The sequence below is a fragment of the Macaca mulatta genome, chromosome 15, assembly GCF_049350105.2.
Source record: "Macaca mulatta isolate MMU2019108-1 chromosome 15, T2T-MMU8v2.0, whole genome shotgun sequence".
Taxonomy (NCBI): Eukaryota; Metazoa; Chordata; class Mammalia; order Primates; family Cercopithecidae; genus Macaca; species Macaca mulatta.
The window spans coordinates 117055396-117082412 of record NC_133420.1 but is presented as its reverse complement, the minus strand read 5'-3'; the positions used below and the strand labels follow the sequence as shown (position 1 = coordinate 117082412).

Sequence of the window (27017 nt, the reverse complement as noted above, 5' to 3'; positions counted from 1 at the left end):
CAACTACCACAAAAAAAAAAAAAAACCCAAAAAAACCCTTTACACTTCATTGTTAGTCTTATAGTGTTATTTCCTTTTAACAGGCCCTTCATAACACAAGGCTTTTATCTGCTTATTCCGCCATTGATCCCAGAGTGAAGTATTTGTGCTATACCATGAAAGTATTTACAAAGGTGAGTATGCTTCCTATTGTGACTTATCAGGAAATTTCATTGCATCTTTAAACACTGTTGAAAACATAAATCTATTTTTTAATGAACTATAGTCATGTGAAATGCATCATATAGCTATTTGGGAGACCCTATGAAGAAAGCTAAAATTTTGTTCTGAATTTTATACAATGACCTGAACTTGCGTGTAGCCAACTGTCCACTGCTTTGCTAGGTTGGGTTGGTTTTGCCTTTGAAAATGTGATTTTTATATTAGTCCTCAACATATGCACTTTACTTTTAGTGATAATAGAATGGATGCAAAGTTAGCAGAAAACAGACCTTTCCTTTGTTCTTTGTTTTCCTTTTTTGTTTTCCTTCCGTCTAGATGTGTGATATTGGTGATGCATCTAGAGGCAGCTTATCATCATATGCATATACTCTTATGGTGCTATATTTTCTCCAGCAGAGGAATCCACCAGTCATTCCTGTCCTTCAAGAGGTATTAATGAATGAAATTGTATTTCTTCTCTGGAAAACTGGGTGATCTCTGAGCCTTTCTCCTCCTCGAAAATTCTGTGGTTCTGTAGTTAATTTTTTACCTATTTTCCTAGAAGTTTTTGTATCAATGCATTAAGTTTGTAATCCATACTAATAGTTTAAAAATTAATTTCAGATATACAAAGGTGAAAAGAAACCTGAAATATTTGTTGATGGCTGGAATATTTATTTTTTTGATCAAATAGATGAACTGGTACGTATTTTAAGAGTAAAGATTTTCCTATATCCTTGACTAAAAATTAGCTATACTACAGTGTAGATGGCCAACAACTATTTTATTGCTTGTTATATTTATTTATCTTATGATAGTAAAAAAAAAATAGTGTTTACAGATGTTTTCTTTGATGTGAAAATATTTTTACTAAGCCAAGTGAATTTCTAGGGACTATATCTAGTATTTCTTTAATGCCTAATAATTCCAAGTGGTTAAGTAATTTTATTCCAAGTGAATGAATATTTGTTCTGTGGTTTTTGTACCCAGAGTTTAGAAAGACTTTCACTGAACTAAAGAGATCTAATAACCTACGTATCACCAAGGCTCTTAGAATCTATTTCTGGATCCTCCGACTAACGTGTTTTGAGACTTGACACTGAAAACTCTTGAGCGCTTCTATCTCCAAGTCGTAGAGTAAAGATTAAAAGTTGTATAATTGAGCTCTAGTTAATTAGAAATAAATCCAAATTTACTCCCTAAGATACAAATGAATGTTGATATTAACACTTCACTAAAGACCATGGTATCCCTTGTTCCCTTCTATTTCTAGCCTGCCTATTGGCCAGAATGTGGAAAAAATACCGAATCTGTTGGGCAGTTATGGTTGGGCCTTCTTCGTTTCTACACGGAGGAATTTGATTTTAAAGAACATGTTATTAGCATCAGGAGAAAAAGTCTGCTTACAACTTTTAAGAAACAGTGGACCTCAAAATACATTGTTATTGAAGGTACGAATACAAGTAAACTTGAAGTTGAATAGACTATAGAGCTTGAACTATAAGGACATTGTTCTTCCTCCTTGCAGAGCTCTTCCAGCTGCTTGGGGTGTGCAGTGCCCCAGTCTCATTGTCCATACCAGGCCAACTTGTCTCTTTCCAGCCTAAAGATTTGTTTTTAAATGACTGAAGCCATTTCACCATGACAAATTTTTTACTATTGTTGGACACATAACATACTGAAGAATAAGGCAGCAGTAGTGATAAGGCAGCTTCAAGAAAGTGGGACTTTTACAACCTTCCTGTTCGGGGGTTTGAAGAGTGCCACTGAGTGAATTTTCAAGATCTTCATTCGCTATTGATGGAGTTCACCTATAAGTAATTGTACATAAATTTTGACATTTATTTTGACCATATGGAAGCCTTTTCTTTTTCTATTTTTTTATTTTTTGAGATGGAATTTCGCTCTTGTTGCCCAGGCTGGAGTGCAGTAGCGCTATCTCAGCTCACTGCAACCTCCGCCTCCCAGGTTCAAGCAATTCTCCTACCTCAGCCACCTGAGTAGTTGGGATTACAGGCGCCTGCCACCACAACCAGCTAAATTGTTGTACTTCTAGTAGAGACGGGGTTTCACCATGTTGGCCAGGCTGGTCTCGAACTCCTGATCTCAGGTGATCACCCACCTCCGCCTCCCCAAGTGCTGGGATTACAGGCGTGAGCCACTGCGCCTGGCCACCTTTTCTTTTTCTGTTAAAGGTAGTGATCTATTGGAGCCGTTGATGCTAATAGTTGATTGTTTATTTCCAATTTGTGGGATTCTTATTTTGAGACAAAATGGAATTTAAATGCCTTAGTTGAGAAATGACCTAAGAAATATTTTTTTTTTAATTTTAATGAGATTTTAAAATTTTTAAATATATTTGTATCACATAAATAATATGGACTATTCTAAGTTGTGGTTTTATTATTATTTCTGCATATTGGCAGTATTAAAATACAATGAACTTTTGTAAAATGAAATGCAGATCACCATGGGTTACAAATACAGTTTTGATTTTTTAAAATCTCATGTGTCAAACACATAGAACTTTTGACTTACTCCTTTTTGTTATCACTGCAGTTCTTATCATCTGTCACTTATTAAGGTATTCCTTTTTTTTTTCTTAAGACAGTTTCGCTCTGTCTTCCAGGCTGGAGTACAATGGCGCGGTCTTGGCTCATTGCAACCTCCACCTCCCCAGTTCAAGTGATTCTCGTGCCTCAGCCTCCCGAGTAGCTGGGATTACAGGCATGCGCCACCACGCCTGGCTAATTTTTTTTGTATTTTTAGTAGAGACAGGGTTTCACCATGTTGGCTCGGCTAGTTTCAAACTCCTGACCTCAGGTGATCCGCCCAGTTCCGCCTCCCAATGTGCTGGGATTACAGCTGTGAGCCACTGCACCCAGCCTATTAATGTATTCTTTTTTAAGTTTTTAAGGTTATTATCTTTTGCCTCTAATTTTTACATTACTTTCAGACAAGCTGTTAGTAATAGGCTAAACTAAAAAGAAGACTTTATTCATAATCATATAACCAGCTATTTTAGAATTAAGGCATTTCAGTGGTGATAGTAGTCATTTGCTTTTGTTTTTGTGGGTGACGGAGTCTCACTGTGTCGCCCAGGCTGGAGTGTAATGGCAGGATCTCAGGTCACTGCACCCTTCGCCTCCTGGGTTCACATTCCTGGATTCTCCTGTCATCAGCCTCCAAAGTAGCTGGGACTACAGGCGTACGCCACCACGCCTGGCTAATTTTTGTATTTTTAGTAGAGACAGTGTTTCACCATGTTGGCCAGGCTGGTCTCGAACTCTTGACCTCAGGTGATTAGCCCACCTCAGCCTCCCAAAGTGCTGGGATTACAGGCATGAGCCACAGCACCCAACCAGTAGTAGTTTCTTTAACTGCACAGTAGCTAATATTGTAGTATCTCCACTACACCAAGCAAATAACCAAAAATACACATGCACATATAAAAATCACTTGAAGAAAGAATGACCAAACTGATGAAGGTAACCTTCTCCTAGCAGTGATTATTGCAGGGTTAAGCTGAAGGAAGGGTCCTATACTTCGATAAACTTAGGCTCAATCTCAATCTGGTACACCTGTTACTGTTCACTAGCAGCGTAACTGGCTAGTGGAAGATGCCTCTTTTTACTTCTCTGGTGTATACTATATCCATGCAGTCCTTCATTTTCTCAGTAAGAGGATTCCCGAAAAAAGGTCATCACTTTTTTCTCTTCGCCTTCTTGAATATTGTTTTAGGGATGTAAAAAATAGAAGTTAGAGATCTACACATAATGTCTAAATTATGAATCATTATGGGTGTATATTATTTTAGATCACTTATAAAACAGTATTTGGGTTTAGAAATAGTGCTTTTAACCCCATTTATTTCATGAGACAGTTTATTCAGACCTCTCATACATCTTTGACATTAGCTTCATCATTCCTACCATTTCCTAGGTTATTTAACAAACAATATTCCAAAACACATCATATATACAGCTATGTAAGATGTTTGAGATGCAGACGGAGATGCAGACATATAAGATCAAATGAGAGTCTGTATTAAGCTTTTACTGGAAATTGTATCCCGAGATCCAGGTAGCCAATGGCATGCCACTGGGACAGATGTGTATTTCTGTGTGTTTTATCTTATAAGTGTGTTTTGTAATCTCCATGATGAATTATTTTCTAAAGTGATCTTTAAGAAACTTGTTACATAGTGGGAACATTTAGTGCTAAAATGTTTTAAATGTATTTATAACTTCTATATACATCCAAAACTAGTGTCATTAAGTAATATCAGGCTAATGTGTCTTCTGCAAACAGTATTTTGTTCAAAAATAGGCAGCCAGTCGTAACATAAAGAGCTTTATAATGATTTAAATGTAAAGCAGTACCCTCTATTCTGATGAACACTGTAGTGGAAAAATTTGCCTTATGTTTAGGAATAAGTATTGCTTCGCTTTATTATAACTTTTAAGCTCATTTAACAGGTGTCATTTAAAACTTTTTTTTGCACTTCTTTTCTATGATGTGAATTTAAAACTTATTAATGATAAGCAAAGTAGATGATATCCTTGTCTTGTTTTATGAACTTCACTTATTGCATGAATGGTGGCATTTTCTATTTGATTACCTTATTTGCTCTTAAATTTTTTTGCCTAGATCCCTTTGATTTGAATCATAATCTTGGAGCTGGATTATCAAGGAAAAGTAAGTTACTTCATTTGTCATTTTATTTTTTATTTTACTTATTTACTTTTATAATAGAGACAGGGTCTTGCTTTTGTTGCCCAGGCTGGTCTCAAACTCCTGGGCTCAAGCGATCCTCCTACCCCAGCCTCCCAGAGTGCTACAATAACAGGCACCACCAGGCCCAGGTAGTTTGTCATTTGTAACACAATCTCTTTTCCTTTTAACCCACCTCATTGAGTTCTTACTCTTCTTTTTAGTGACAAATTTTATAATGAAGGCTTTTATCAATGGTAGAAGAGTATTTGGTATTCCTGTCAAGGGATTTCCAAAGGACTACCCCTCAAAAATGGTAAGTGTCTGTTGAAAATACCCAAAAAAAAAAAAAAAAGGTGCCTAATATGTACACATCACTTCAGTAGTAACTTAAATATTTAGAAAGTCGGTGAGTCTAGCCAAAATAAATGACTATAGTACAGAATAATTCCCAGAGCCCCCCTTTTTCTTAAACATCCCTGGGTAAAGGCCATCAGAATAGAGAGAAATAGCAAGAATTGGAGTTTGGGTGGAAAAATTATTAATTTTGCTGCTGCTGCTTTTCCTTGTAACATGGCACCAGGGAAACATGTACTAGCTCTAGAGCAACTTTGAAAACAGAAAGAAAGTAAAGCTACATTCTAACGCCTGAGGTAGCTTCCTGATAGAGAAGATGGATTTAAGGTTGTTCCATTCTTGTTTTCCTCTTTGATACCTTTTTTTTTTTCCTGGTTATCTGTGCTAGCCTTCATAGGTGCATTGCTGTTCCGCCAGCGTTTGGCTGGATGCCGGCCTTGGCCAAGCCCAGTTTGTACATAACTAGAATCTAGATTTTCCAATCTGCTTGCAAAAAGTAGTAAATCTTCTGCTGGGACTAGGGGGATAACAGTGCTTCCTGTAGCAGACAGGTATCTCTTCTTATATAACTTGATACTCGAGTTTTTAAGGAACCACATTTATTGAAAACAAAGCAGAATTGTGTCAAAAAAATAACTTCAGTGAGAGAAAAATGGCTAGGGACTAGATGGTCTTGTTAAGAATAATGTTATGTTTTTCTGCATTAATTTCCTTATAAAGACTTTTTAATGTTATTTTTAATTGACATATAATTTAGGGAGCACAACGTGATGATTTGATACATGTATATGGAATGATGAATTCAAGTTAATTAACATATATCTATCACCTCACCATTTTTTGTGGGGAGACATTTGAGATTTACTCTTAATTATCTTGAAATATGCACTGTTATTGACTATAGTCACCCTGCTGTGCAACAGATCTCAAAACTTATTCCTCCTGTGTATCTGAAACTTTGTACCCTTTGACCAACAACCCCCTATTCCCTCTGTCCTCCCAGGGAAGACATTTAAAATTTAGCATAAGTGTTTTGTTTTATAGGCACATTCAGTGTTTGATTACATCTGTACATCTGGTTTTTGCTAGATACTGATGTGGCTTCTACACCAGTGCTTCTGAAACTTGTTAGAACAAATCACCTGAGGATTTTGTTAAAGTGCAGATTCTGATTCAGCAAGTCTAAGATCAGGCTCAAGACTGCTTTTCCAGCGATCTCCCTGGGGATGCTCATGTTGCTGGCCTCCACCTTAATTTTAGTACAAAGAGGCTACAGGCTAGACCATTATCTTTCCTTTGTTCTGTTATTTTTCCTTCAGTAGCCACAACTAAGCGAAGTAGCAACACATAGTTTTTTTTTTTTCTTTTCTTCAATATGATCTGTGTAATGCAAATCATGTTTCTCAATTCTTTAGGTTTTAGCCTTTTCATGTGATAAGGAGACAAAGCCTTTGTACCTGGCCTCAACTCCCTCCCACATCCTGGGAAAACTGACTCACAGGGATGTGTAATCCGCTTCTTTAGAAGTGTGCTTAAACCTTTAGGGTTCGGGCTCATGAGTGCTCTGCATGACTAAAAGAAATAAACAAAAATGGATTTAGTTAAAACTATCCTGAGTTAGACCTTGATGGTTTTAGATTTTGTTTGGAATTAAGCAGTATAAATAATATTTATTAAAAGTAATGTTTTATCAACATTGAATTGTAAGATGACTGTTTAATATCAAGTTTTGTGTTCCAATCTCACATGAATAGTTCAGACTTTTATATATTTATGTTCTTCTAGGAATACTTTTTTGATCCAGATGTGTTAACTGAAGGAGAGCTGGCCCCAAATGATAGATGTTGTCGAATTTGTGGGAAAATCGGACACTTTATGAAAGACTGTCCTATGAGGAGAAAGTAAGTAAATGTTCAGAAGGGGTGGTTGTGTTTTTATTTTCTTAATGTCCCAATTTTTAAATGAGGTACTATTATAACAAAGAAAATACACTTGTGTGAAATCCAGCAGTTTTCAGATACATTTAAGTTTTTTTATTTTTTAATGAAATGAAGTGATTTAAAACGTGACTTTAGGCCAGGTGCAGTGGTTCACGCCTGTAATCCCAGCACTTTGGGAGGCCGAGGCGAGTGGATCACCTGAGGTCAGGAGTTTAAGACCAGCCTGACCAACATGGTGACCTATCTCTACTAAAAATTAGCCAGGCATGGTGGTGGGTGCCTATAATCCCAGCTACTCGGGAGGCTGAGGCTGGAGAATCGCTTGAACCCCAGGAGGCAGAGATTGCAGTGAGCCGAGATCACACCATTGCACTCCAGCCTGGGCAACAGAGCGAGATTCTGTCTCAAAAAAAAAGCCAGGTGTAGTAGCTCACACCTGTAATCCCAGCACTTTGGAAGGCCAAGGTGGGCGGATCACTTGAGGCTAGGAGTTCAAGACCAGTCTTGCCAACATGGTGAAAAGAGGAAACAAAAATTCTTCCTTTTTACAGTAGTGAGAAGTTCAGAATCATTTCAGTCAGTGAACAGTCAAGGGAGCTCCTTCAGGAGCTCAGTGACGTTTCTAATGTACAGTACCTGTTCAGCACGTTGGGATTTATATTCACAAACAGTTCACTGGATTTTAACACTCTTTGTTTGTATTCCACTTAACCCTCAATAATTGTTGTGAGTAGGTAAGCCACGCAGTTTAGTCACCATGCTTTCTTCTGGTGGTGTTTATGGGGAGGGAAGAGAAACATGTTTTTGCTTTCTTGCCTGGGACACGTTGTTTTGGTGGTGTTTTTAATTGTACAGTAATGTAGTGGTAACAGTAATGGTGTTGTTAACTATATAGTAATGGTGTTTTTAACTGTACAGTAATATAGTGGTAACAGTAATGGTGTTTTTAACTGTACAGTAATGGTGTTTTTAACTGTACAGCAAATGGTGTAGTGGTGTACAGTAATGGTGTTTTTAACTGTACAGTAAGTGGTGTAGTGGTGTACAGTAATGGTGTTTTTAACTGTACAGCAAATGGTGTAGTGGTGTACAGTAATGGTGTTTTTAACTGTACAGCAAATGGTGTAGTGGTGTACAGTAATGGTGTTTTTAACTGTACAGTAATGGTGTTTTTAACTGTACAGTAAATGGTGTAGTGGTGTATAGTAATGGTGTTTTTAACTGTACAGTAAATGGTGTAGTGGTGTATAGTAATGGTGTTTTTAACTGTACAGTAATGTAGTGGTAACAGTAATGGTGTTTTTAACTGTACAGTAATGGTGTAGTGGTGGTGTTTTTAACTGTACGGTAATATTTTGAAACATGGTGCTCAAATTAGGTTACCATCTGGAATTTGAGAAGCCCTTTTTTTCAGTCCTTTTCTTCATTACTCAAAAATCGGTGATTATTAGGACAAGGGAGAAATGATTTTGACGTTTTGAGAATATAAATCTTATAACCATTGTTCCTTTGTGAATTTAAGTCTTCACATCTAAAATTTCCAGTGCCTAGTAAAGAAAGAATGCTAATGTGCCAGAAAGGCCATTCAAGAAATCACTCCAAGTATGATTTGCCTTTCATTACATCAGTGTCAAAGTAGGCATTCAACCAAGGAGTGCCACTAATTGCAGTTATTGGTTTTACAGCACTAGAGCAACTTTGAAAATGAAAAAGAAAAACTGCACCCTTAAACCCTGAGGGAACGTCTTAATAGAGAAGATGGATTTTCATTTAGGTTCTTGCTTTTCCTTTTAAACTTTCTATTCCTGGTTATCTCTTAAATCTAGAATTGCCTTAATATTTTGGGAATTGCCTTAATATTTTGTTAGGCTTCTGTTTAGATTTTTGGTACTAATATGATGTCTTCTACAGAGTGAGACGGCGGCGAGATCAGGAAGATGCCCTGAACCAAAGATACCCTGAGAACAAGGAAAAAAGAAGCAAAGAGGACAAAGAAATTCACAACAAATACACAGAAAGGGAGGTGTCAACAAAAGAAGATAAGCCCATACAGTGCACACCTCAGAAAGCCAAGCCAGTGCGGGCAGCTGCTGACCTGGGGAGGGAGAAGATCCTCAGACCACCAGTGGAAAAATGGAAGAGACAGGATGACAAAGACTTAAGAGAAAAGCGTTGTTTTATTTGTGGAAGAGAAGGGCACATTAAAAAGGAATGCCCACAGTTTAAAGGCTCTTCAGGTATGGACACCTATCACACCTTGATGTTTGCTCTAACATCTCAAGGGAAATCTCCTTTTTAGAGCTCTTTACTATTTTAGTTATCTTTCTTTATCAATATATTTACTCAAAAAAGATCTTCTTTTTCAAGAAAGTAAAATCCCTTCCCCCTCCTTTAATGTTGATCCTCCATATATCTTATTCCTGGCTTTATTTAGAGTCTTATGAGAGTCATTTGGTGAACTTTTCTAAGATTATCAGTGAGGTGAAAGTGTAGCCATCCCTGGTACCTGCAAATGTAGCCTCAGTGACCAGAAAAGAAGCTGCAACTTGAGCTTTGCTACTTGGTATATGTACTTGTAAAATCAAATCACAGGGGTGGCGGTAGCTAGAGTTATCTCAGGACACCATGCTCTGTGCACAGGTGAGCCACACACAGGCACATGCGTAGAAAAGGGAACAGAAAGAAATAGGCTGCATAGTTAGCAGTGGGTATATCTGCAGAGGGGAATTATGGAAGATTTCTTTCTGTAGATTTTGTCATTTTGATTTTCTACAAGTGAGCATGATTATTCTTATGATGAAGAAAATATCTATTAGCCATCATTAGTACAACACCATCCCCAAATCTGGCCGCTTTGAGTTGTTAAATAGAAATTGGCCATTTTTGCTAAATGGGTGAAACGTCTATTGTGGGCACCTTTTAAGCAGACTACTAACTATAAGGGTACCTTGTGTGTGTATAATAAGTAATGATTTACAAAACAATTTACCTTCTCACTTCTCAGAACTGTGCAAGTGATGAAATTTGATGAGCATAGAAAAGAAATCTTGGGAAGTAATTTTTTTCTATTTAAGTAGTCAATCCTGTCGCTATCCTCAGTTGTATATATATGTTTGTGGACAGCATAAAATGTCAGCTGCTTTACAGTTTCCTTAAAATACTCCATGTGTATAGTTCTTGGAACAAGAATACCTCTCTTCTATTTTATTTTATCATATTCAGCAATATAGTGTATCTTTTTTTGAGACAGGAGATTTTTAGATTATACCCATTCTTTTTTAAAGGAGCTTTATATGAAAAGAAAAATATTTAAAATTTTTTATCTATTATTTTTAGAGTAGGGTTTAAATGTTTATGAAAGATACAGCTTTAGCTGCTCACATGGGACATATACCAGAATAAAGTGATTTTCTTGTGTTGTTTTAAGAGGAAAATGTATGTAAAAGAAATTACAATAATAGTTGCCAACGTTCATTGAGCATTCATGATGAGTTAGGCACTATTTTAAGTACTTTACATGGATAATTTCATTTAATTTTTACAACAGCTTCATTAAATGCGTTAATATCTGCAGTTTTATGGGTAAGGAAACTGTAAATAGTATAGATAAGTTTTAAATAGTATTCCCAGAATTATTCCCAAAATGACTGGAAGCCTGTATTGATTACTCATGACTGAAACATTATTACAGTCTTCCTCTTTGGTACAACAAAGTGGAGAATTTGCCCCAGCTTTGATGAATTTCTTTTTTCTCGCTAGCAGCAAGTTTTAAGTTGTTTACTAGGGAAGCTCTCACAACAGAACAGTGATTTTGGCAGCCTATGGGGGACAGCAGCAACTCAAAAAGAGGGGGGAATCTGGGTGGCAGGGGGATTATCAAGCATAAGGAAGAGCACTTATCTGGAAATGTGGTCCCTTTCGAATGCAGTCTTGACACATTAAAGTTAGTAGTCATATTTTAAACGTGAAATGACAGTGGAGGCATGGAGATAGATATAGGGAATTTCCCTTGGTGGCAGTTAAGAAATAATTAGTTGCTTCTTCCTGTCTAAAACTTATGCTGCTCTCTCTTGTTTCTTCAGATATATTGCTCCTTTGTCCACACAATATACTGAGTGGAGCTTCTGTCACACCAACAGACAGTCTCTCTGTGAAAATTTGAAAACAGGGCTACAGCTTTCAATTTAAAGTAGGGACAAAAAGTGCTAATTTCTTTTTTAGGAATGTCTAAATCAGATTGTATGTTTGGATCCCCCTCACCTGTACCATTGAAACCAACTGGTCCATTTGTTCAGGTAAACCTAGCTCAAACCGAGAAGGAGTCGTGTCTGTCATCTGTTCACTCAGGAGATGCTCCCTGAGTGCTCTCACTCTGTGCCAGGTCCTTGCCGCCATGCTGGCAGCCCGGGCCCTCCTTCCTGTGGCTGACCTGCAGCACTCTTTCTGTCTGTGGGTGTGGTGCGTGGTGAGGCTTGCTGGGCACCGGATGGCAGGGCCTTGTTTCAGAACTCCTGCATATGGTCTCGCTTTTCAGTTAACTTGCAAAATTCTGCCACCCACATGCCTTATTTCAGCTCTCCTTGGATATGGTTTCGGTTTTAAGGCTGTTTCAAATGCTCTTCCTTTCAATTTTGTAAACCAGTCTATTTCATTTTTTAGGCAGTGCTTTTACATGAAGACAAAAAGAAACAAAAAACAACAATATTTTTGAGTCCCCAGTCAGGTATGTGGGTTTTAAAAAAAACAAATGTGTGTTATTTTATTTACTGCATACTTTACCACATGCCTTTTGAGATTCTTTCTCTGAATACATGCTTTTAACAGGGATTGGACATCAGAATGACTTGGGGGAACTTTAAAACATACGGTTGCCCATCCTCTACCTTTATTTCCTAAAGCTCATTCTTCAGTGGGTAAGCATGGGCCTGTGTGTTTTGTAAATTCCAAGTGGTGTTTATACCACCCATGAGTGGCAACCAGAGTCTTCAATTATTTGTTCCAGTCCCGTGCTTTTTGTTGCTGCTGTCTTGCCTGCAGTGTTTTCTCCTCCTGGAGAGTATTTGCCACACACAAAGTAAAAAAAAAAATAAGCTTAGCCTGAACTCCACTGTTACCTCTCAGCTACTTCATTTATTCATTCTTTCAACAAATAGTTATCCAGCCGCTCCCTCCCTTTCAAAGTTCAGGACACCGGCCTCAACACTGAAGATACGGCGGTGAACAAGCAAAGCCCCTTCTCTCATTTACTCTGCATCCTTCTCAGAAGAGGGTAGACAATAAAGAGATACAGAGATAATATGTCATGTGGTGGCAAATGCTAGGAAGAAATAACAAAACAAGAAAAGGGAAAGAGAATGGTTGGCTAAGGAGGCAGCCTCTCTGGTCAAGTAACATTTAAGCAAAGAATCCAATGAAACAGAGGGGCCAGTCCGGGGAACTTGGTGTTCGACTGGTAAACTCAGAGATGGAAACGGGTGTTGTCCTACAGCATCACTGAGGCAGTGTGGCAGGAGTGGAACAGGATTGGAAACCTGAGAGAGAGAAGAAATTTGAAAAAAAAAAAACAGAGTAGAGCAGGCAGGAGGCTGAGTGAGTGGTGGAGGTGGAGGTGAAGTCAGAGGGTAGGTAGATCTGGATTATGAAGCGCCTTCAGCAGTGGTAGTGACTGTTTTTGTTGGGTTTTTTCCCCCTTTAAGTGAAATGAGAGAGTATTTTAGGGTTTTGAGCCAAGGAGTGATATTATCTGAATCCTGTTTTAAAAATCTCATTATGGCTGCTGTGTGGAGACAGGGTAGCTACTTAGAAACCAACCCACCTCAGCCTCCCCATTTATAGAGATGGGGTCTCACTATGTTGCCCAGACTGGTCTTGAATTCCTGGCCTCATGTGATCCTCCCACCTTGGCCTCCCAAAATACTAAAATGATAGATATGAGCCACCACATCTGGCCATAAGCTTCAGCCTTGAGCAGACACTTTCTAAACACTTTATTTAGGGAAAAAGAAAAAAAAAAAAAACACGAATTCTTGCGTAGCCACGGTGTTCATTTTGCTGAGAATAGTGTAGCATAGTGTTTACAATTACATGGGTGTAATTTCTAGCTTTGTGATTCTGAGAGACTGCCTTATTCTCCATATGCCTCAGTTTCCTCATGTGTAAAAAGGGGGTAATAATAATACCTGACAGGGATGTTGAGAAATCCATGTAAAAGTACTTAGAACAGCGCCTGCATGTAGTGAGAGCGTAGAAAAGGTTTGTAGTGGTGATTGCATTGATGTTATTATTCCTTCAGGGTACCACCAAGTCTTCCAGTGCCAGCATTGTTCAATTGAGAGAGAAATATAGATGCTGGGCATATACCTAGAAATGACATTGACAATAAGTTATGATTTCTGTAATTATCTTCTGAGTAAAAAACGTACATATTTATAAATCTTTTGAGCAACTGGAAAAAAAGTATTAACTTAAATTTACTACAGGAAAAATGTATTGCAATAATTATGTTACTTATACCAGAAAAAATTACGTTACTTTATACCAGACAAAAGAAAGCATTTATAGGTGGTTAAAATCTATCCTATCCAATAAATTGGACTCTTCCAAGTAAGTATATGACAGATGATATAACTGTTTCTAGTTTATCTGTGATATGTGTATCCAAATTATTTATGTTGTTATAAATGTGAACTGTATCTCACCTGTAAGTAGTGTTAATTTCCCCACAGCTCTTCCTTTCCGTAGTACTAAGTATGTCTTTGGCCCACTGGTAGTTTCTCAAGAGAGCATGTTGATATGGACAGCCCCCCTACTCTCATATATGGTGTATTGACCTTAGGCAAGAGATGTGGTTTCTCTGAGCTCCAGATGTGTCATCTATAAAATTGGTGTTAACACCGTTTATCTCATAGGGTGCTAAGAAGATTAAAGTACCACCCAGAGCAGGCACTCAGTCAAGTTCTCTTTCCTCTCCTGATACCTACCCCCATCCTTTCCTCTAGGCTGCATATAGTTCTTTCCTCCCAAAGGAGATCATAGTAGATAGAAAATCCCGTGAATGTCCTTGGTCTTTGTTGTTACCTCCCTCCGCCCCATCCCCCCACACACAATGCCTTAGATATACAGTAGGTTTTATTGATTAGAGGTGAACTTATTTGGAAGGAATAAAAAGACAAAGCAGGAGAATGGTCAAGAACATGAGTTTTAGAGTGAGACACTTGAGTTTGAAATCCAGCCCAACCATTTACTAGTTATATGACCTCTGTCAAGTTATGCAACCTCTCTGTGCCTCAGTTTCCTTTTTGGTAAATTGGTGCTAACACCTCACAGGACGATTGTAAGGATTACCTTCATGTAGATAAAGCACTTAACACAGCATCGACACATCTCATCACTCAATAAATTATCACTGCCCTTTGTTACTGTGGTTAGCAAACACTTGCTGTAATTTATCTCTTCTAACTTGGAGGACAAATAAATAATGGAAATTTTTAACAAAAGTATGTAGAGATTGTGGTACCACAGTGATAAACTGATTTTTATGCTTACGTTAATTACTCTGGTTTGTATATGACAGTTTATTCAGTATGAGAATCTCAGAAAACTAATGTTTTTTTCTATTCCTTAATCTTCCTACCCTTTTTTTGGTAAAGAAAATTACCAAAAAAAAAAAAAAAAAAAAAAAAAAAACTACCTCTGTCTTTTTATTTATTCCATTTTAATCTCATGGCTTGGAATCTGAGAAATAGGAGTTGCTGGAAGAGATTGGTGGGTGTCTTTTTGCTCTCATGGTGATGTATTCTTTTACAGCATTTATCATTGACCAGAATTTTAAAGCCTGCTTATTTTAAAAAACAAAAACCAGTGATCTTTATGAAAATAAGTTTACAATAATAGAAATACTTTTTAAAATAGTATGGGGAGAGCTCACTGTCAGTGAATATAGATCATTCTTGTTGATATCCTTTTCTGGATATTCTGATGTATTAATATACCATTGTTTAATCATGTCTTATTAATGGACTGGCTGTTTTCACATATTTGATATATCAAGTGTCTTTACAGCTTGTGCTTGCATATTCTTTCCCACAATATTGGAAGTCCACATATTTCCTTGTACATTTTTAAAGTTGATATCTAAATCTGGTGTCATTGTAGTTGCAAAGCATGTAATTTCTTGGGGGAGGGAGTCTGTAAATATTGACATTTTAAAATAAAACTTTTAAATCAGCCTTAAATGTATCAAATGAAGTATAAATATTATTGCTTTTTCATACCCACCATCATTTATATACAGCTCAGCTCTTCTTTAACAGGCAAAAATTACATATCATTTCCCTTTCCTCCTCAAATTCCTTTGTTGTACTTCTATAGAATTTCATCATAAGATGATATATTTTGTTTGTTTGAACTTCTCCCTGAGATGATATACTTTTATTACACATTTCAGATATTTTATTGAGTAGCTTATCATGCTTATCTGCAACAAAAATGACAGGGGCGACAAGCTAGACCCTGTCTATTTTCTACAAATTAAATTTTTAAGCTTTTTATTAAATCTCAAAGGATGAAAATGTTTTCTACATTGAGTTTTCACAATTAATAGAATATATAATTGATCAAAACAAATGTTACAAATTTCAATTAAAAATTACTTTTTATGTTTACTTACTGAAAATGACTTTTATTTATAAGAAAGAAGAGATTTTTTCCCTATACATTCATGTATCTTTGGGTCAATATTATTCACTGCATGAATGAAGCTGTTCCTTTTCTCTCCCTAATTTTTTTGTTTTTATAGTTGATAAAAATGGAAAAACCCCAATATTCTTTATGATGGCAAATTAAAAATAATAGAAATACTTTAAGAGTTTGGGAATAGAAGATACATTGCAATAGTGCCACTCAATTATTTTGATTCCTTCTTAATTACATGACCAAAAATCACAGTGATGTATCATCAAAAATTGTTTCTAATGATCATCCACTATCAGTGTAATTTTATGAAAGCTAAAAATTTGGATTTTAATTAGAGGTATTTACATTTACCACAGATACCAGCATTTTGTTTGCTTCTCCTCTTCTCTGTTTTTTTTTTTTTTTTTTTTTTTTTGCCTCGTGGCAATACACCACAGTAAGATTTGGCTGGTTAGGAGATACGCCTTTCTTTTGTAAAGTAGGTGAATAATTGTGAAAGGGGAGTTAGAAAGGATAGGTGGAGTGATTCCTGAAAACCAGCCTAAGCCTTGACCACAAAGGCATTCACAGGCATATAATTTTTAAGAAAGAGTATATATGGAAGTTGAAGAGCTGGAAATTGACTCTCTCAAAACTATCCTTGCGGCTGGGCACCATGGCTCACACCTGTAATCCTAGCACTTTGGGATGCCAAGGCGGGCAGATCACCTGAGGTTGGGAGTTCGAGACCAGCCTGGCCAACATGGTGAAAGCCCATCTCTACTAAAAGTGCAAATTTAGTCAGGTGTACTGGTGTGCACCTATAATCCCACCTGCTCGGGAGGCTGAGGGCAGGAGAATCGCTTGAACCCAGGAGGTGGAGGCTGCAGGGAGCCGAGATCAAGCCACATGCCCTGTCAGGTAGGCTCAGGAACCCATGGACCCTGGTTGAAAGAGCGCTGTTTACATAAAACACTCTAATGAATATTCACATATTTGTCTAGTGAATATTCACAATATTCACATATTGTTATTTCATCAGGATAAATGCCCACTCATAAGAATGATAGGTTTAAAAGTATACACATTTTGACAGTGATGCCAGTATTCCCAAATTGTGATTGTTGACAATCACGGAGAGTCAATGACATTGTTTCCCATACCCCGACGTCATTGGGATAGTCTTTTTTCCTTTTACACCTGCTTGAATTCCTATTATTACCATTGAACTTTACCTTTTTTTTTTTTTTTTACATGATTTCATCTATCTTTCTTTATATTTATGTCTTTGTGCTTTTGTATTGGAGTATTCTTGACAGGCTCTCACTGTTGCCCAGGCTGGAGGGCAGTGGCTCAATTACAGCTGCCTACAGCCTTGAACCCTCAAGCGATACTCCTACCTCAGTCTCCTGAGTAGCTGGGACCACACGCTAGTGACACCACACTCAGCTGATTGTTAAAATGTTTTTGTAGTGACGGAGTCTCACCATGTTGCCCAGGCTCGTCTTGAACTCTTGGGCTTAGATGATCCTCCCTCCTCAGTTTCCAGAAGTACTGGGATTACAGGCATGAGCCACTCCCCCCGGCCCAGTTTATTATTCTTTTAACCTCACGTATATGTGTTTGCCATACAGATGAATATTTGTTTTAATAGTGTGATCTAGCCAACTTTTGCATGGTTTCATATGATAGCAAATTTTATAAATGTCATGTTATTCCTCTATATTATATAAAAATTCATTCATCTGTTATTTCTAGTACTTTTGTTTTTTTACATGCAAATATTTTATATTCAGGTATAGTGAACATTTTTCGGATATAGTAGATTACATGTTTAAATGCTACAGTAGTAAAACTACTAGTACTGTACTTACCAAAGGGTTTAACATTTTGGGAAAAACAGAAACAGGGGCAAGTAGCAGTATAACAGTAACTAACTTACCTTCTAGAGAACTGGCATTGTTTTTCCATTTTTTTTTTTTTTTTTCTTTTAGAAGGGTCTCACTCTGTCACCCAGGTAGGAGTGCAGTGGCACAATCATAGCTCACTGCAGCCTCGAACTCCTGGGCTCAAGTGATCCTCCCACCTCAGCCTCCCAAGTAGCTCACAGGCATGAGCCACCGTGCTGTGCCTGGCTCAATCTTTTTTTTTTTTTTTTTTTTTTAAATAAAAGACCTGTCACTGAGGTGGTAGAAGTGCCTTGAGTACCATCACCAAGATCGTTTCCTCTGTCATGTCCCTCTCAGCCCTAGAAACATCCATTATTATGAGGTTAAGTCTCCTAGTTTCCCCCCCCCCTTTTTTTTTTGAGACAAAGTATCCCTCTGTCACCTAGGCTGGAGTGTAGTGGTGTGATCTCTGCTCACTGCAACCTGCACCTCCTAGCTTCCAGTGATTCTCCTGCCTCAGCCTCCCGAGTAGCTGGGATTATAGGTGTGAGCCACTGCGCCCAGCCCCTTCTGGTTCATTTTTTTGTACTCTTCCATATGTATTCCTTACCATATGTTTCTCCTTGGTGAATTTTTAAATTTAAATGGCATATCATGGTATATAATAAGAATGTCCTATGAACCGGGGATGGTGACGTGGGCATGCAGTCTCAGCCACTCAGGAGGCTGAGGCAGGAGGATGGCTTGAGCCCAGGAGATCTGACACTGTAGTATGCAAAGATAGCACCTGTGAGTAGTCACTGCACTGCACTCCAGACGGGGCAACAAGCTAGACCCCATCTGTTTTAAAATTTTTATATATTGCTGTTTTTAGATTTGGGGGTTTTTCTTTGCAGTATTCCACCCTGTGAATACAAAATATTCTATGTATTTATTACCCAGTTTTAGGCTGTATTCAATATTCTGCTGTTATAAACAGTGCTATAGTGAACATCCTTGTAGAAGTCCCCTTGAGCATGTGCGAGAGATTCTTTAGGGTTTGTGTATCTACAGGTCAAATCGTTAGGTCATAGCTTGCTTATGTGCATTTTAGTTAGATTCCATCAGATTACCCTTGTATTGGCTGAAATAATTAGAACTCACACTAGCACTGTGTGGGTCATTTCTTTATATCCTTTCAAATACTTGATTTTTTTTTCAGAATTTTCATTTTTGCAAATATGGATGAGAACTACTTATGGTGTTGTTCTCATGTGTATTTGTATGACTGGTGATGCAAGGGGCCCTTTTCCTTTTTTTTTGTTTTTTTTTTTTTTTGAGATGGAGTTTCACTCTTGTTGCACAGGCTGGAGTGCAATGGCGCAATCTCCGCTCACCGCAACCTCTGCCTTCCGGATTCCAGCGATTCTCCTGCCTCCTATCTCCTGAGTAGCTGGAATTACAGACACTTACCATGACACCCGGCTAATTTTCATATTTTTAGTAGAGACAGGGTTTCACCATGTTGGCCAGGCTGGCCTCGAATTCCTGACCTCAAGTGATCTGCCCACCTCAGCCTCCCAAAGTGCTGGGATTACAGGCCTTTCTTACGTATTTATTGGCCATTTGGAGTTCCTCTTCTGTGAATTGTCTGTCCAAATCATTTGCCCATTCTCCCATTAAATTATCATTTCCTTATTAATTTTTAAAGGTTCTTCATTTATTCTGAATACCGCTCTTTTATTATTGCATAAATTTCAAGTGTCTACCTGCAGTATATCTTCTGTTTCAACTTTTTGTGTGTCTTGCCATTCCAAAGTTTTTAATTTTGAGATAATCAAATTATTAGTTTTCCATAATTCATTTTCATCATCATTTGGTTCATAATTTAGGGTCATTTTTAAGAAATTCTTCTCTAACCTGAGGTCATCAAGATATCCATCTCTATTTTCTTCTAACAGCTTTAAAACTTTGTTTTTTCTATTTAGACCTTTAATCCATCCAGAGTTTATATGTGTATAAGTAGGAGATAGTGATCTGAGCATTTTTCCCTCTGGTGAAAAGCCTAATCTCTTTTTTTTTTTTTTGAGATGGAGTCTTGCTCTGTCGCCCAGGCTGGAGTGCAATGGCATGATCTTGGCTCACTGCAACCTCCATTCCTGGGTTCAAGCAATTCTCCTGCCTCAGCCTCCTGAGTAGCTGGGACTACTGGTGCACCGCTGCCATGTCCAGCTAATTTTTTTTCGTATTTTAGTAGAGACCAGGTTTCACCGTGTTGCCCAGGCTGGTCTCGAACTACTGAGCTCAGGCAGTCTGCCCCCCTTGGCCTCCCAAAGTGCTAGGATTACAGGTGTGAGCCACCGCACCTGGCTGAAAAACCTAATCTCAATACTTTGTGCAGTTCACAATATCAAAGATGGGTGCCTAGAATACAATGGTAGAAAATAGAGTACTTCGTTTCTTCCTGACTGAAATTTCTTACTGAATTCCCTGGCTGATATTTTTCGTTGTGAGTTGATTATTTAGATGTCCTGCTTTGAAAAGTATGTGTTTCGGGAATGTTTTTATTTGCGTACTTACTATGTTTGCTATGGAAAATTTAGAAAGTACTGTTAAGTAAAATGAACAAAATAAAAACCATCTAAAATCCCTCCATTCTAGCATTAACTACTTTTTAGGTTTTGGGGATAACGTTTTCCTGTCTTTTTACATTAATGTAATAATAGTTCACATTTATTAAGCATTTTCTATGTGCCAAGTACTATTCCAGTTGCTTTACATGTATTCATCTAATCTTCACAATAACTTCGAGGGGCAGGTATTATTGTCCTCATTTTGCAGAGAAAGAAAATGAGGCATCAAATACATGATTGGTGGGGTGTTTTTTAGTTTTTTGAAAATACTATTTATATAGTTTTATATCTTGTTTTTTCACATTATTATCCTTCTGTGTATACCTAATATTCTATTATGTGCATAGTTCCTTATATACTTGGTCATATTGTAAGTTTGGGACTTTTAAGTTCTTTGCATTGTTAAATTATAAAGTTTTTATGAATATTTCTTTAGCAGAATTTCTACCCACCTCCTCCTGATCTTCTTCCTCCTAATAATTTGGTAACCAAAAATTGATAGTTTTAATTTGCATTTCATTGATTACCCCAATATTGAATTTTTTCATATACTTATGCCATTTTTTTCCTATTTTGTATATTACCTTTTCATTACCTAGTTGTCTATTGGTGTTCATTCTTTTATCTGTTGACTTACAAGTTCATTAAGTGTGGTAGTATGCTTAGGAAACTCTTACCCTACCCCAGGATTACCTAAATACTCACTATTTCTTATGCTCTGACTTTCTCTTAGTTACATTTAATTCTGTAGTTCACTTGGAAATGGGTAGAGAAGAAGGATATGGTGTGAGGAGGGAAACTACCTTCCTTCTTTGCCTCCAAAATTACTTATTTGACATAATACAGTTATTGAATAATTCATTCTTTGCCCCATTGGTTTGAAATGCAAACTTCATTATGTATTACTTTGTTACATATAATCACCAAGAATTTCTCAGGTTTCTTAAGTTTTTTCATTGATCTATTTGTTCAGACTCCAGAACAAAATTTAGTAACTATTCTGTGGTATTGGTTTTAATCAGTAATCCTCATTCATGTCCTCTACCTGCAAATATAAATTTCCTTTTTTCCTTTTATATCTATGAGTTATTGCTACAATGATTACCATCCACAGCTTTGTATCTGCAGAGTAATGATCTAAGATAATTACTTCTGGCCAGATAATTCTTTGCAATCTATTGTGTTTGGTTGCAAATGAAGATACTGAATTATACAAGGCAGAACCTTAGGTTTGTCTGGTGCTCTGTACCAGCGTGGAAATAGTGAATATGTAAATGTATTAAAATGAGATCACTCTAGGAACCTGTCTGCATTCAGAAAGAATTTTGACTAAGCTTATATTTAATCGATCATCTGCATATATACTTTTTAATATCTAGTCTTATTACTTGATTCTAAACAAGTGACCAATTCTAGTATGAAGCTTTTGTGACTAATTAATAAGTAATTTTACGGCTTTTGTCATAAAGTGAGGCTTGTTTCATTTATATTGGGTTTTGTTTCTTCCCCTCCTCTAGGTAGCCTTTCCAGTAAATATATGACTCAGGGAAAAGCCTCAGCGAAGAGGACCCAGCAGGAATCATGAGGGAAGGAAAATGCAGCACTCTAAATGGCCACTCAGGCGTTCCTATTGACTCGGAAAATTAGGTTCATTTCACAGGACACAGCAGCGTAGATCAGGCTTCAACTTAACATTTAAGGGAAATGTCAGATTTTTTTTTAATTTAATGAAATTGTTAATGAGGAAGAATTTTTAATATAGTCTTATCCACCACACATCCCCTTAGATTTAAGGATTTTAATAGAAAGCCATGATGTATGTATTTAAGCCAGATTAAAAGAAAAAATGTAACTATGGACCGGTATTCAATGAATACAGTTTCATGGTTTTTAATTCTTTCAAAGCACATTAAAAATGGTGTGCTGATAAACCCCAAGTAAATTAACCCTTTTTCCGTATAAATCCATTTTTTGTTTTGAAGAGGGGAAATTATATTTATTGTTGTTTACTGAATCCTTGTGTGAAAGCATATCAAATATGTATGAACTGCTACTGCTGTACTTCCAATTTACAGACATCATTTTATTGCTATTTGTAGACGCGATAACATGAACATGAGGACCTATTTATGTGGGCCTTCAGTGGATGAGAAGTGCCACTCAGGTCTCTGGGCTCTCCCTCTCTAATTTTAAGTAAATTGACATATAACTGCTATGCTTATCAAAATGAAGTAAGGAAAACAAGTAGTCCTGTTTGCCACTAAAAACATTTTCAAAGGAAAAATAAAATGAAAGTACTTTTTACTTTTTATGATACTCAGAAATTAGGATGAAGAACTTTTAAAAATTCCTGAAGATCAAAGAGGTTATCTCTGCCAGTCACAAGTGTGGTTGGTGTCATTCTGGGTCTGACTGGAGCCCTCCTGGACTGTTTCTTTAATTTCAAAAGCCCTGCAGACATAGTACCTGGTCAGAACTATGCCTCGGTTTATTTATCATTTTGAAATAAAATCAAAATTTCAACCTGTAATTTTATCTACATTATTTTCTAGTGAAAGATTCCTAAATTTCCTGGGGAAAAAAAAAAAAAAAAGATGAAGGAATGAGGACATTGGGAATGATAGTAAGAGGAGTTTAACGAAAGAGAAGAAAGGACAAATACACTCCTCTAAAATAGCATACACAGAGTTCCCTTTGACTTGTACCCTTGCAGTCATTGGTGTGTGTTAACATCCAGTGTGTTCCAGGCTCTGGGAACATATAAATTTGTTATTATAAAAGGCACAGATGGGGGTGAGGGGGCGGGGAATTTGTAGGCAGGGAGGCGCAGGGGGTGCTTGCTGGGCAAACATTCTGGATGTCTGAGGATTCAGAAGACGCATATCCCTGTGCCCTTCTTTTTTAAAAAATTATTTGAAGACAGTCTAGCTAAAGACAAATCATATCAAAATTAAAGAGTTCAGAATTTGGAGGCCGTAAGTAGAAAGAATTAGTGATCATTCCCTACTCATTTTGAACGCAAACTAATGAATGACGCAACCTGGGCTGATGCTGCTCTACGTGACTGTCCTCAGCTGCCCCCCTTCCGGTTTCTTCTCTTTAACTCATGCATGAAAGTCGACGAGGCTTACAATGCTTGTCACACTTTTCTTTGAAAAGCCCATTGATGCTGTTCTGTTGTTTTCTGGCATTATAGCAGAAGACACGTCTAAGACCAGGCTAATTTTTGTTCTCTTGTAGGTTTTGTTTTCCTGCCTGGGTGCTTCTGTTTTTTAATTTATCCCTGTAATTCAGAAAGAACATTACCTCAGTATAGAAATACATCTATCCAGCGACTTCATGCTAGGAAAACTTCAAGTTTAATCTCTACATGACTGGCTTAATTTTTACTGTCATTCTGGTGCTTCCTGTTTCTAATATGGATTTTCTTATTGCACTTCTAATTTTCTGGAATTTACCTCACTGACCTTCCTTTACCTCTCATTTCCTTAATTTCCTTATTTTCGCTTCCTTTTCACAGGAGCCATGTTTTCTTGTATACCTTTAAGGATGTTAAAAGTTTCCTACATTTTAATCTGATCCTTATGGTAGCTTCTGCCCAAAGTACTGGGTGTTTTGTTTGATTTTCAGTTCCTCACAGTGGATCCATGGGTCAATGAGCAGTATTTACCAGAGGGCCTGCAGAATGGATTGCCCTTGATTCTTTACTTGGATGTGGTCACAGCCCCATCTTGCTGCCCCAGCTGGGATACTGAAACATCTGCTCTTTGCTAAGTCCATTGGCCTAGCTGTCTTTCAAGTGCAGCCAGCTTATCTGTCTTCAGCTCTACAAATGCCCCATTACCAAGGTTCTCCTTGCCACCTTCTCTCAGGAACAAAAATAGGAAATCTCTTTAGTATAGCAGTGGTCCAGTGGCCCCAACCTGTGGTGGTTAAAACTTGCTCAGCTGGGTGCAGTGGCTCATGCCTGTAGTCCCAGCACTTTTTGGGAGGCCGAGGTGGGCAGATCACTTGAGGTTAGGAGTTCAAGACCAGCCTGGCCAACATGGCAAAACCCCGTCTCTGCTAAAAACACAAAAATTAGCCGGGCTTGGTAGTGGGCGCCTGTAATCCCAGCTACTCGGGAGGCTGAGGCAGGAGAATTCACTTGAACCTGGGAGGTGGAGGTTGCAGTGAGCCAAGATGGCGCCACTGCACTCCAGCGTCTCAGTGACAGAGCAAAACTCTGTCTCAAAAAACAACAACAACAACAAAAACTCTTGCTCAATGTGTGCAGGATCAGCAGTGTGCAAAAATGTTTTTAAATGTTCTTAGATAACTTCAGTGTATTTTTCTTCTTGAAATATGTTTGACAAATGGCTTCTTTTTTTTCCTTTTTTTTTAATCTTTCATGAGTGGAAAAGATCCTGGATACATCAATAGAGTCCAGGGTTACAGGCAAAAATATACACACACACACACACACACACACACGTTGAAAACGGAATTTAACAAACCCCGGTAAAACTAAAGCTCTCAGTAGTTTTTTCTCTGGAAGCAGGCATATTTGGACAGCAGCAGTCAAGAACTTCACAGACTTTCCACTGAATGGAACTCTAGACTTAGACAAGGCCTGGCCTACCTCGTTTTCCAGCTGTGTGGCAGTCCCCTAATCTCAGGCAGTTCGATTTCCATTCCAATAAAATGGAAACCATACTTGGCTTTCCACAGAGTTGTGATGTCAAGTGAGGTCTTACCAGGAAAACACTTTTTTAAATGTCTAGAACTATGAAACTAATGCCTGAAGTGCAGGGCAAAACAGTTCACTATTATAAGTTCTGTCACGTATTAGTGGAAATCTAAAAGTGGTTACAGCTTGTAACTCCTTTGACACTTACCACACCCACCTCATGTTGACACCACAGGACAGCTGCTGTTCTGAGATAAGCTCACATACTGCTTAAATAATCGTGAAATTTATTCTAACAGCTTATTTCAGGGACTTGTGCCAATTTCAAGTGATATTAGAAACTAACAAGTAGATCATGTGACTTAATGCTTATGTGCAAAACAACTAACCAAGTTAAAAACTGAATAGTAGGGTTTTTCTTGTTTGTTTGTTTTTGTTAAATAGTGGGTATTAAATAGAGGAAAGAAGTCTGTTAAACATACACAGGATCCTGAATCAGAAAATTGAGGACTAGATTTTTTCAATAGTGTCTAATGCTCTCTACTAAAATCCTTGAGTTTCAGCATCTGTAAAACTGCCATGCCTGTGCTTCTGCCCTGTTTAGCTCAAAGTTGTGAGGCTAGCATGAGATAATATAACATGCTCATGGGGTTTTCTGAATCTTGTAAAGTGCTGCACAGCTGTGTAATGTGTCAGTAATTGAAAAAAAAAGACATGGCATCTTTTATTTTCATTAAATTTTATTTTTAGGGCTGCTTTAGGTTCACAGCAAAGGTAAGCAGAAAGAACTGAGCTGCATGTATCCCTTGTTTCCACACGTGCCCCACTGTCACTCTGCACCACAGTGGTACACTTGTTACAATCTTAAACCTACATGGACACATCATTAGCTCTCAGTGCCCATAGTTTACCTTAGGGTTCGCTCTTGGTGGTGCACATTGTGTGGATTTTGACAAATGCATAATGATATCTATCTACCATTATGGTAGTTTCACAATACATGGCATCTTTAAATACTCATTAACAATTACCATTTGAGTGAGGCTGTGTGCCTTGCACCCCTCTAAGGACTTCTCCTGTCATTTAATCTTCACAATATCTGTAGGAGGAAGGATATGAGATCCCAAACCCCCAGGTAGTCAAAGATGAAGGCCAAGAAATAAACCCACCACACTACCACCTCTCTATGCCCCTCCCTCCCTCCCTTCCTCCCTCCCATCCTCCCTCCCATCCCGTTTTTAGTTTCTTTCTTTGAAGACACAATCTCGCTCTGTCACCCAGGCTGGGGTGCAGTGGCGCGGTCTCGGCTCACTGCAACCTCCACCTCCCAGGTAGCTGGGATTACAGGTGCCCCCAACCACGCAAGGCTAATTTTTGTATTTTTAGTAGAGACGGGGTTGACCACGTTGGCCAGGCTGGTCTAGAACTCCTGCTCTCAAGTAATCTGCCTGTCTCAGTCTCCCAAAGTGCTGGGATTACATGTGTGAGCCACCACGCCTGGCCCCCAGTTTCGTTTCTTTTTTCTTTTCTTCTTTCCTTCCTTCCTGCCTTCTCTCTCTCTCCTTCTTTCTTCCTTCCTTTTCTCTTTTTTTTTTTTTTTTTTTTTTTTTTCTCTCTCTCTCTCTCTCTTTCACAGAGTCTCACTCCATTGCCCAGGATGGAGTGCAGTGGCACGATCTCGGCTCACTGCAACCTCCGCCTCCCAGGTTCAAGGGATTCTCCTGCCTCAGCCTCCTGAGTAGCTGGGATGACAGGTGTACACAACCACACCCGACTAATTTTTGTACTTTTAGCAGAGATGGGGTCTCACCATGTTGGCCACCCTGGTCTCGAACTCCTGACCTCAGGTGATCTGCCCACCTCGGCCTCACAAAGTGTTGGGATTACAGACGTGAGCCACGCGCCCGGCCCCCAGTTTCTTTATGTGCAGATAAGGCTTAGGGAAAAAAAAAAAGCATCTTCT

At 38.0% G+C, this 27017-nt stretch overlaps 1 protein-coding gene across 11 annotated transcripts in view; it reads left to right on the top strand.

Moving 5' to 3' along the window:
* TUT7 (terminal uridylyl transferase 7) overlaps positions 1–22915 on the top strand; it is a 65295-nt gene extending 42380 nt beyond the window's left edge. For 5 of the 11 annotated variants that reach the window (XM_001083489.5, XM_001083813.5, XM_077966295.1 and 2 more), the window contains 9 exons: positions 84–173; positions 538–651; positions 826–903; positions 1475–1652; positions 4852–4899; positions 5139–5230; positions 7057–7172; positions 9123–9448; positions 21903–22915. In XM_001083489.5, the coding sequence (XP_001083489.2) occupies positions 84–173; positions 538–651; positions 826–903; positions 1475–1652; positions 4852–4899; positions 5139–5230; positions 7057–7172; positions 9123–9448; positions 21903–21970 (1110 nt within the window). In that variant the 3' untranslated portion in view covers positions 21971–22915. Of the gene's footprint in view, positions 1–83; positions 174–537; positions 652–825; positions 904–1474; positions 1653–4851; positions 4900–5138; positions 5231–7056; positions 7173–9122; positions 9449–11432; positions 11507–11870; positions 11935–21902 lie in introns of all 11 variants that reach the window. The other 6 variants (XM_028835299.2, XM_015118023.3, XM_015118022.3 and 3 more) reach the window with 2 other exon arrangements.
* Positions 22916–27017: the final 4102 nt, after the last annotated feature.